This window comes from Haliotis rufescens, unplaced genomic scaffold (genome assembly GCF_023055435.1).
Source record: "Haliotis rufescens isolate VD_foot unplaced genomic scaffold, xgHalRufe1.0.p SCAF_5, whole genome shotgun sequence".
Taxonomy (NCBI): Eukaryota; Metazoa; Mollusca; class Gastropoda; order Lepetellida; family Haliotidae; genus Haliotis; species Haliotis rufescens.
In genome coordinates, this window is record NW_025964223.1 from 3,335,001 (window position 1) to 3,347,500 (window position 12,500).

At 41.6% G+C, this 12,500-nt stretch overlaps 1 protein-coding gene across 3 annotated transcripts in view; it reads left to right on the plus strand.

The window, feature by feature from the left end:
• LOC124133624 (beta-1,4-N-acetylgalactosaminyltransferase bre-4-like) overlaps window positions 1-4,649 on the plus strand; it is a 36,642-nt gene extending 31,993 nt beyond the window's left edge. For all 3 annotated transcript variants that reach the window (XM_046498078.2, XM_046498077.2, XM_048383553.1), the window contains one exon: window positions 3,982-4,649. In XM_046498078.2, the coding sequence (XP_046354034.1) occupies window positions 3,982-4,123 (142 nt within the window). In that variant the 3' untranslated portion in view covers window positions 4,124-4,649. The remainder of the gene's footprint in view (window positions 1-3,981) is intronic.
• The last annotated feature ends 7,851 nt before the right edge of the window (window positions 4,650-12,500 follow it).

Genomic DNA, 12,500 nt, shown 5'->3' on the forward strand with positions numbered 1-12,500 from the left:
TTCGGATCGATGACATGCATCAACCAAGTCGGCAGCCTGACCACCCGATCCCGATAATCGCCTCTTATGACAAGTGAGTGAGTGAGTTGGGTTTAACGCCGCTTTTAACATTATTCCAGTTATATCACGGCGTGTCAGCTCAATGTGGGAGGAAAGCCCGAAGTGATGCAGGTCTAAGACGTTTACCACTTCGGTGAAACCCACGAGCACGGGTATGGTGCTGACAAACCTAGAAACATAATTGGGGCGAACCAGGATTCGAACCCACAATCATAGGTTTCTGCCGTGCCCAAGGGACGCAACTCTGCACAACGAATCGCGGCGCCTTAGACGACTGGGCCACCCGTGCCCCCTCTTACGTCAAGCATCATTATATTAGGGTTGGCCACTGAAACGTGACATTGTGGATGAGGGGCGAGATACTACAGGCTGACCATACATGTGTCTGACCGTGCTTTGCCCCCTAGGGAGAAATGGACAATGCTCTGTAATGGTCGAGAGTTGGTCCTGGGACAGCAGCGAGAGAAGCTGGCCGAACTAGGCCTGGGGGATGGTAACTGGAGACGATATGCATTGATTATGATATGGCTGCATGATATCATAGAATAAATGGTGTGGACCCACAGACGGACTTGTGTTGTCAAATGCAGAGGTGTCAACACCTACGTCACCGAGCACCAACGTCTACCTGGGATATATTGTGTGTGATTTGAACAGCTGAAGCGAGTGAGGTGGTGAGGTGAGGTGAAATGGGGTTTAACGTCGCGTCCAAGATTATTGCACTTATAATGCGACGTGCATGTACGTGTGTGTTTGTGTGGCTGCTTGTACTAGTCCGGACTGATGCCGATTTATAGTGCTAGCTCACTGAGATACCATGCCGCAATTTAGCATGAATACCCCACTCAGACACATTTTACTGACTCCGAGCCGACCAGTCCTTGGTTTAGCCCCTTAATGTCGAGCGCCAGACAGGGTAACAACAAGTACCATCTTTTAACGTCTTTTGGTATGACGCGGTCGGGGATGGAACCCCGGACCTTCCGCTCTCCGGGCGGACGCTCTACCACTAGACCACGGAGGCGGTCTGAAGCGAGTAAGAGCCACTCCCCAAATTCGGTCTGTGATATATGTTGAGTACTGTAATTGGGACTTGTGTAAAATGTAATTTCTGAGTCTCCCACTACTCTGAAGATCCTGAAAGATTTCTTATATAAAGCCGTTTCTGGGTCCCTTTAGCAATTCGTAGAAAGGCCGATACATCTACAACACTATGCTTTATTCAAACTGAGCCTAAACCATCTTCTAGAGGCAAGAGAGTTAACTGACTATAAAAGTCCAGTCTCCACCCTTGCCGACCTTGGCTGGTATTATGGAGTATTAACGAATCTATGCATAGTCCAATCAAAATCGCGCAACGAAATCGAAATCCTGTTCGTAAACTGTCATGCAGATTTTGGTCGATTGCCGGAAATTGAAAAGAATGTGCACCGCCAACTCGGTGACATCACATATTTTCCCAATATTTTCATGTTTTTAATCAAGGTGCTCACGTGATTTGATGCACTTCGCGCGAGACCCGTTTTATCGAAATATAGATCTTGATTATCGATCAGATCGTCTGGACTGGGCGCCGTCATATTGTTTGAAGCAAATGCAAGTGATACGAGAGTTGGAATCTGATTAGTTCAAAGGAGAGACATCGAAGGGACATAACTCATAATAGCCACTGGTGGCGCTACGATCGAGCCCAGGAATTCCAGCCTAGTCAGGCAAGGGTGGAAACTTGACTTTTAATGTCAGTTAACTCCCTTGTCTCGAGAAGATGAGTCTAAATTTGCACGATTTAAAAGTGATTGTACATGTGATGCCCATTTTCTCCTTCCTGAACTACCAACATTGTATAACATTATATAACATGCCTTTGGGTATCTGAAATTTGGCATATTGAGACCAATATTTAATCAAATTTGCCATATACTTTACATGGGATGTGTTTCAAGCTCACCATGTATATAGATATTTGTCCCAGAGTTAATACATAACACTTTTCTGCAGACGTTTAAATGAAATTTGTCAATACAGTGTTTAATATCCCCTCACATCAGATCCATGTGTCAGGATTGTTGTGATCATTTTGTCAAATAGAAACAGAGCTTCAGACAATGGCAACTTTATCAAGTATATAAAACGTAGGATAATATTCCTCACTGTTTCTGTCTGTTCGGTGTGTGTTCTTGCAGAGCTAAAAGATAATTTAGGAGTGACAAATGTTCCAAGATATTTATAAGAGTTCACAAATTCAAGTCTTTGAGTATTAAACCACCACTCTGCATTTGATTTGATTATACCGCCTCAATAACATTTGTTTTGTCCAGGTTGACCTGTATACAAAGTATGTCATAACAGTGAATCAGGGTGTTTATCTGATTCTGTAATGTATGATGCAGTGTAACTCACATATCATCTACGTACATGAGTGCCATGGTGTTATTAATATCTTCACCAACACAGATTCATTTACAGTACACGGTACATGTTAGAGAGTTGTTTTAGAAATAAGTAAACAACACTGGACTGAGCATACAGCCTTGTCTTGAACCAAAGCTGCACTCGAAATAATCAGATAGAGTAAGCACCAGTGAACACGACTTCAGCTGATTATATATTGATGGGAGTACACGAAAACACGTTCTAGTCCTTCCATTCTCTAACATCACATACTTAAGGAGATGATGCTCTACACTGTCAAGTCCATACAAAGACAGCACATGCGCCATTTTGACTTTGAGAGATACAAGTACAACATAAATATGTTATCTCTTGTGCTGTATCCTCTCCTAAAACCTGCCTGATCCCCTACCTACGGTGGCCCATAAGGGACATGGAGTCTGTTTTTCAATATTTTGATATTTCACTTACATTTATCGTAACCTTTTGCAAATTAACACGATTTGTCTTACAAATATGTGATAAATCATGTGTAAAGAAGATATTGAATCGCTGAAAAGTGAAACGAAAATGTCAAAAACTAAAATGAAAATGTCAAAAACACAAAACGAAAATGTCAAAAACTATTTCCACCGCGGTGATAATATTTACACCGCGGTGGAAATAGTTTTCTGTGTATTCATTTTCGTTTTTGACATTTTCGTTTTGTGTTTTTGATATTTTCATTTTAGTTTTTGACATTTTCGTTTTGGTTTTTGACATTTCCATTTTAGTTTTTGACATTTTCACTTCACATTTCAGCGACTCAAAAGCTACTTAAAAGTACATTTTCTATGTTTTCGGATATTTTTATACATGATTTATCACATATTTGTAAGGCAGATTGTGTTAATTTGCAAAAGGTTACGATAACAGTAAGTGAAATATCAAAATATTGAAAAACAGACTCCATGTCCCTTATGGGCCACCGTACCTACCTGTATTTCGTTCACTTCGCACCATTTTACTATTCTATCATTTATCATTTTTGTAAAATTCTCACCTGGCACAATAAGAGTTAACCCCCTGAGCTGCCAGGTTTACGTTTCTCTCCTTTCATTAATGGTGGAAATATAACTGCTTCTGTCCAGGACGACGGAAACTTCCAGTGCTAAGTATGCTTATTAACAGTAACGTCATGTGAGGAAATAATATGCTGAAATGTATGAATGAATATGAAATGTTTATTTGAAATGTTGGTATCCCGTCAGGGAGATTTCATTGCATTCATAAATTCTTCCACACTTATCTCTGAGATTGCGAGTGTTACTTCCAATACTTTGGTCAAAGAATCTCTCAGAAACAGTATTTGTTTTAATATACCGTATGTCCTGAATAAAATGCTCAATATTGAGTTACCCGGGCTTAAGCATAAATTAGCTACCTTTCGTAACCTCTCGTGTCGTTCCGGGACAAGGTTACGGAAAAGGGCGAGTGGAGAATCGTATTCGCCTGACAAGTGACATCAATTTCCCGTTGTTTTGTTTACAGAGGAAAGCTGGTAAAAAGTGTAAGACAAAGGATGAAGACAGATGGCCTGAATTCAGTCAAGTACGAACTGTTGAAAAAGGAATACAGGAAATTGTATACCTATATTTACGTGCGAGTCAAGGAAGAGGAACTGATGGTATAAGTTTGGAAAACTGTGAAAATGCATGACATACCTTTGATTCGCTACAGTTTTAAGGTACACGTTTAATCATTGCAAAGTGTTCCATGATTGTGAAAAGACTGACTACAGATGGAATCTTTCTTCAAAAGTGGGCGGTCGGATAGCCTAGTGGTTAAAGCGTTCGCTCGTCACGCCGAAGACCCGGGTTCGATTCCCGACAGGGGTACAATTTGTGAAGCCCATTTCTGGTGTCCCCCGCCGTGATATTGCTAGAATATTGCTAAAAGCGGCGTAAAACCATACTCACTGACTCACTCACTTTCTTCAAAACAAGTCGATAATTGTTGATTGTTTCTTACGAATGTTTTACTTCACGCCAGACAGATATCTGGTAGCAATAAAAGCATTACACGTACTCCGAACATCGACACAATTTAGACGTAAATGTCAGGATTTTCATGTCAGAGGTGATGATGATAATCACCTATTTAAGCTATCTCTATTATTTGGCTTATATTTCGCAAGAGGACAGTCCGTTTGTGAACTATTGTACCATGAATTTGGAATTTACTCGATTGTGATTTGTCAATCAGAGGCTATTAAATCACAATAAACCCCCTCTGGTTGAAACAGCTGGTTTGACGGCCGCATCACTGCGCTACCTTTCTACGCTGCGCGTTCGGTTCCAAATTCAATTTACCGGGGTTAAATCTACAGGTAACCTAGCTCTACATTGAAAACACAGTATGTTTATCTCCAGATTATGCGGATTATGCGGTTGTTTTTTGTACAACCCAAAAAATATTACGTGTGACTATTGAGGCATTTTTGACTATTGCGATACTATTGCGATAGTTAAAACAACTATTGCGATAATATTGCGATAGTGGCCCTACTATTGCGATACTATTGCGATAGTTTTCACTTGCAATTATAGCAGGCTTTAGCAGTATATATTTCCGCATTTTGACTGACACTATTAAAATAATTATAACTTTCTGATACTATTTGTAAAGAAAACAAGAAATGAGAAGAAAACAAGTTCAAATTGACCTCTCAAAAACATTTTAATACAAAATTTCACTTCATGTAACTGGTAAAGTCTTAGGTTACGGCAGTGTTTTAGCACCAATGTGATTGAGTGTGATTGAATGACTAGTATTTGACTATACAAACTGTCAAACTAATTGTCACATTGGCATTCACTGAATGACTAAATGCGATTCAACATATCAATTAGGAAACAAAGTTGACAAAAACTGACATGTGGCGTCCGCTATCTTGTCAATGTTGCCTAGCAACGAGTAGCTAAAGGACGTAATTCTAAATCAAGCAGACAAAGTAGTGCAATCCAAAGGAAAGCACGACAGAGGTTAGATGATCACAGGAGTTGTTTCTATGTTTTTTAAGAAAGTAAATGTACCAAACAAATTAACTATCGAAACTATCGATAGTTAGACAAACTATCGCCAATAGTATCGATTGTTTCAAGTTGCAATCGATAGTGTACTATCGTGAGACAAGCAATCGCAATCAATCGAAAGTTCGATGTATCGTTACACCACTAAAAAATATAATACGTATTGCTACGGTCAGATCAAGGTTATGTTTCAGGTTACATTATAAGAATCAGCTGAGTCGACGACGTGGAACCGCAACGATTATGACTTATGGGCTGTGTGGTAACTAAGCAACGAGACCCTTTCCGTAATTATACGCTATCTTTAAAAGCTGAATCCATAGTACGATTCCGACTATTTCATAAGCCTGTGTTTATGAATCAGTATCAGATTGTGACAATACCAGGTGTTCTTGAAAAAGTGAACATATCCTGCCACACCGGTGGCACCCGTCACAAACACACGCAAAGGCAAGTCAATTGTTCACTTTAAAATAAACGGGAACACCAATCAGACATCAATTTTGTGACTGATGCAAATGCCATAGACAGGTCTACCATAAACGTTTTGAAAGTTTTACTTTGGCCTTAATAATAAGTGAAAATTGATAATTGGAAAGTTAAAGTCATCCCTCTTGTCATAAGTGTTGTGGATAGCGTTTTGTCACTGTGAATCACTGTGTATACATTTAAATACATGCATAAAATAGATTAGGCGGCCTCATTGGTCTCCTTTATTTCTAGTTCAGTTGGGTAAATCAGCCGGACTCAGCAATATTCCACCTATATGACGGCGGTCTGTAAATAATCGAGTCTGGACCAGACAATCAACTGATACACCATGAGCATCAATCCACGCAATTGGGATACGATAACATGCATCAACCAAGTCAGCGAGCCTGACCACCCGATCCCGTTAGTCGCTTCTTACGACAAGAATAGTCGCCTTTAACGGCAAGCATGGGTTGCTGAAGAAACTGATGACGGTCGCCAGATAGACCGGCCATGACATAAGCTTGACTTTCAGTCAGGTGAGCTACACGTTAGGTTCTTTTGTCCGAACAACATTTGACCCACAGCCTCTTGAATTCAAAAACCATTCAGTGTATTTGATCGAAACTTGGCAAAGCTATCAGGCACATACTGAAGTGGTGCCTTTTGATATTTTGAGATTTTTCTAATTTTAATTTTTTTAAATTTTTATGGAATGAAGTTGCACATAGACTCAATTGGGGATGGGGTTCGTTTCCAAGGCAGAATTCGGAAACCATTCAGTGTCTTTGATCGAAACTTGGCAAAGCTACCAGGCACATACCGAAGTGGTGCCTTTTGATATTATTATTTTTTTACGAATTTTTATTTTTTACAAATTTTATGGAAAGAAGTTGGACCTAGACTCCATTGGGGAACGGGTTCGTTTCCGGGCCAGAATTCGAAAACCATTCAGTGGGTAAACAATGTATGCTCCTTAAAGAACATTCAACTGTTGACTCATTACATACAGAATTGTACATTTACTAGTGGTTACTTTACAGACAGCTGCCGGGGGGATATGTCATCTTTCTGATGGTTCTTGTTTTCTGAAGGACCAATGTAGTATAGGGGTCAGTTTAGACACACTTAAAAATCCTAAATTTGCGGAAGATTTTGAAATAATGATTATAATGAGCAGACATGTACTTATAGTTGGGATCTAGTCTTCTTTAATATGGGCTTCTGACCGGGTGAAATCCTTTAATGTGGCTAACAATTAAAAAATAAGCCTTTCTAACACATTTTATCCATATCTTAATATTTTGTGTTGTCCCAAACATGCAACTGTTGAAAAACCAAAGTCGAGTTATCAATCATACAAGCGCCGTATGTAGGCAAGTCATTCCAAAGGTAGGTAATAGAAATGTGAAGTATTAATAATTTGAGGGATAGTGTTGAGTTTTAAGCCGCTTTGGGGGAAAGGTCCAGCAACATCAAAGGCAGTATAATTTCCTGATTAAAATCAGGGAAGACAATTAGAAAAACCTTGACGACGAATGTCACTCGTGAGCATATGAACTTTTGTCAGGTCACTCGATGAGATAAACATATTTCAAGAAAAGCCAAACACCCTCTATCTATTACATAATATGTTGTCGTTTGTTGTTTTACGCCGCACTCAGCAATATTCCAGCTATATGACGGCGATCTGTAAATAATCGAGTCTGGACCAGACAATCCAGTGATTGACATCATTAGCATCGATCTACACAATTGGGATACGATGACATGCATGAACCAAGTCAGCGAACCTGACCACCCGATCCCGTTAGTCGCCTCTTTACGGCAAGCATGGGTTGCTGAAGACCTATTCTCCATCCGGATCTTCACGGGTTATATTATATGTACTGACTGACTCCTGGCAACATTAAATCACTTTCGTGAAATAACATTTAACGCTCCAAGTCGGCCTCTATTACGCTATGGCTTACACACTGTCATGATAATAAATATTCGATAAAAAACATTTGGCCTTCCTTGTCATAAATCATTGTTCTCCCAACTTACTTGGATTTTAAAAAAATAAGTACATTTTGAAAGTAGGTTCAGAATATTATAGTAAACTCTTGTATATGACGTTACCTCTTTCGGCAATCTCATTCAAATCAGATCTTAGTTCTTAGCTTGCTTGTTTAGCGATAGCGAGAACTAAGATCTGATTTTAATAAGATTGCCTCCTTTGGTCACGCCACTGCGGCTGGGGGTAGAACGTTTTACGCCGCCTTTTGCAATACTCCAGCAATATCACGGCGGGGGACACTAGAAATGGGCTTTACATATTGTACCCATGTGGGGAATCGAATCTGGGCCTTCTCCGTGACGAGCGAACGCTTTAACCACTAAGATACCCCACCGCCCGGAGATAGGACGAGTCCATGGTGACCACGGCTTGTTCTCTTGTGAATCCCCGAATTGTCATTCGTGACCAACTCGTGTTATTCCGGGACAAGCCGAATAGCTGGTTACGGAAAGGGGCGAGTAGTGACAAATGCCCGAATCGTTTGACTAATGCAAAAGTCGGAATCCGATACAAAACGAAATTTGAGTTGATATAATGTTTTTATCAGTGCTTAAAACTTAAACACGTATTATGGAGGCGGCAATCGTGGTCGGATCATGACAGTGAGTGAGTGAATTGGGGTTGAACAGTAATTTATTATCACGGCGCGTCAGCTTAAAGGGGGAATGAAGCCAAAAGTGATTCAGGCCATGGACGTTTACTACAATGATGATAACTAACCTAGTAACATAATCGGGACGAACGGGATTTGGACCCACGATCATAGGTTCCTGGCACGAGTAAGGGACTGAACTCTGCACAGTGAATTGTGGCGCCTTAGTCACTGGGCCACCAAAGGTTAGACAAGGCCCCGTGAAGACAACCCCAGTAATAAATACAACATGGACTTCGCATCTCATTCCAAGTTTAGCTTCGAGGTCGTGATCCCAGCAAATAGGTGAGGTGAGGTGAGGTGAGGTGAGGTGAGGTGAGGTGAAATGGGGTTTAACGTCGCGTCCAAGATTATTGCACTTATATAGCGACGTGCATGTACGTGTGTGTGTTTGTGTGGCTGCTTGTACTACTCCGGACTGACGCCGATTTATAGTGCTAGCTCACTGAGATACCATGCCGCAGTTTAACATGAATACCCCACTCAGACACAGTGTACTGACTCCGAGCTGACCAGTCCTTGTTTTAGTCCTTTAATGCCGAGCGCCAGACAGGGTAACAACAAGTACCATCTTTTAACGTCTTTTGGTATGACGCGTTCAGGGATCGAACCCAGGACCTTCCGCTCTCCGGGCGGATGCTCTACCACTAGCGTTAGCCACCTCATCTCTCCCCTGCTTAAATACTGGTATAAAACGTCAAGGCCAGAGAATAACCAGTCTCGATTCTCCGACAGAATGAGTGATGCCACCAGGTGTCTGCGGAAACTGTAAGCATGTCCTGCCTAACCGGGTCCACCGCCACTGACTCAATTTACATAAAAAAACAGGTTTTTGTTGCCTGAAACACACAGCAGTACCATAAGTGAGTGAGTTTGGTTTCACACCGTTTTTAGCAATATTCCAGCAATATCACGGCAGAGGACACCAGAAATGGGCTTCACACATTGTACCCATGTCGGGAATCGAACCCGGGTCTTCGGCGTGACGAGCGAACGCTTTAACCACAAGGCTACCCGACCGCCCCTCACAGCAGTACCATTCGACGGCGGCTTGTAAACAAACAAGTGAATAAATTAACGAAACAGACATCCAGTGCCGCGACAGCGTTTACTAATTTGTTGAAACTGAAAACGACAGGTTCATTTTGAATTACGTCTGCTGTGCTGAAGTGCAGCAACAGGTCACGTTTCACGTTTAGCATGAAAAGCACATTCAGAATGTCCCGTCGATACAAGTGCGATACGGGATCTCACAGTCTGCCAACAGAGGGCGCTGGCAAAAGGTTTTTTTCCGGGCTTGACGGAAATAGCCGAACTTGAGATTGGGATTTTCATTGGACAAGACTCTTGGCTTTAAATATGTCGGTATTCCCACTTCTGGTTCTCTGTCCGAGCAAGGTCAAGTATGGCGTTCAGCTGTAACTCTTGTTTTGCCAGCCCCATGCCCGTGCTCGTGGGTTGGGTAAACGTGCACAATTGGCACCTTGGGCACATGAAGCTGAGACGTTGTGATGTAACAGAAATGCCGTTCACTGCGGCGTTGAACCTCAGTCACTCGCCCGCCCGTGAACGTGGAACGTTGTTCATTATATCAATCACTGTTTTCTTGGTCCAGAAACATTTCTCTAACCCTGAGTTTTCAAACCTGGTGAATTTAACACACTTTTAGTGAGTCAATGTGCTTAACTGCTACCAGTCACTGATTTCCGAGGCCCAGACCCTGTTATGCCCAGGCTGCCGTATAGCTGGAATATTACGGGATGGGGTGTAAAACAACATTAACTTATTTGTTTTTGTCCATATAATGCCGGTCAAAGGAAAGCATACACTTGAAAACTGGATATGAGCCAAAAATTACAAACGTTATCAAAATGTTGTCAGGATGAAAACAGCGCAAAATACTGCAAACTTGAGGTGACAAGCACCACCCATTGTGAACGCATAGATATGATTCATGTAATATCGTCTATGATACCCGTATCAAATACATCATCATCAAACATGGGTGCATACTTTCAATTACACCCGTGAAGATCCGGGGTAGAATAGGTCTTCAGCAACCCATGCTTGCCGTGAAGATCCGGGGTAGAATAGGTCTTCAGCAACCCATGCTTGCCGTAAAAAGCGACGATGCTTGTCGCAAAAGGCGACTAACGGGACCGGGTGGTCAGGCCCGCTGACTTAGTTGATGCATGTTATTGTATTCCAAGTGGATCGATGCTCATGATGTCAATTACTGGACTGTCTTGTCCAGACTCGATTATTTACAGACCGCCGTCATAGAGCTGGAATATGGGTGAGTGCAGCGTTAAACAACAAACAAACAAAGAAAACTTTCATTTGCCACACCAATCCCTTCAGTGTCTCACATAAATCCAAAATCGTGACAGATCTCGTGTTTATGTTATTCCTTCCAACTTACAACAAAAGAAAACGTATAAAACGTGACGTCCTAATCCAAGAACTGACGAAAGTACTTCTGAAATTTAATTTGGATTGTTGGCTATATCACGTTGAGGCATAAGCCCCTGAGGCCGACGTGTATTGAATATAGACCTACACCGACAGCTGTTTTTGTTTGCACACATGCAATGACAAAGCGGGATTGCAAGGTGTTGGACTCTTATACTACTAACACTACTACAACGCACTCAGCCACACGTTGTGCGCACGGGGCTATTGAACTATGCGCATGCGCGACCTATATGAATCATGTTCAATTGTGCAGTTATCCTATATGGTGTTAGTCTCAGACAGACACACACAAACATATCGTGAGACGCGAGATAATAGGCACCAGCAATAGAATAAAGTGGGTCAGTTTGTTTATTGTTTACCAATACTACTTGTGTGTGAGCACATGATATGGTTACGCAAGGATTTCTTGAGAGCAGTTCGGTGCAGTTCAGAATAAGTACAGTAAACTACGGTTATCACGAGCTCAAATGGACCACTAATTTTCTTCAGCAACCCATGCTTGCCGTAAAAGGTGAATATTCGTGTCGTAAGAGGCGACTCACGGGATCCGGTTGTCAGGCTCGCTGACTTGGTTGATGTATGTTATCAGAACAGAACAGAACAGAACTCTATTACGCTCAGGCCGAGATCCTCGGCATATGAGGTACAAAATGACAGCAAAATACACATTATAATAGCGGATATGTGGTTAGCCGGAAGATTATACAATCGTATCCCAATTGCGTGGATCGATGCTCATGATGTATCACTGGATTGTCTGGTCCAGACTCGATTATTTACAGGCCGCCGTCATATAGGTGGAATATCGCTGAGTCCGGCTGATTTACCCAACTGAACTAGAAATAAAGAAGACCAATGAGACCGCCTAATCTATTTCCTGCATGTATTTAAATGTATACACAGTGATTCACAGTGACAAAACGCTATCCACAACACTTATGACGAGAGGGATGACTTTAACTTTCCAATAGTCAATTTTCCCTTATTATTAAGGCCAAAGTAAAACTTTCAAAACGTTTATGGTAGACCTGTCTATGGCATTTGCATCAGTCACAAAATTGATGTCTGATTGATGTTCCCGTTTATTTTAAAGTGAACAATTGACTTGCCTGTGCATGTGTTTGTGACGGTTGCCACCGGTGCGGCAGGGTACGTTCACCTTTTCATCACCTTGTATCATCACTATTTGATGGTGATTCATAAACACATGGTCATGATATAGTCCGCATCGTACAACTGACTCGGCTTTTAGCAGAGATTCCTTGTGGCTACGGGAAGGGTTTTGTCCCTTGTATTTATAAAACTCTATCAAATA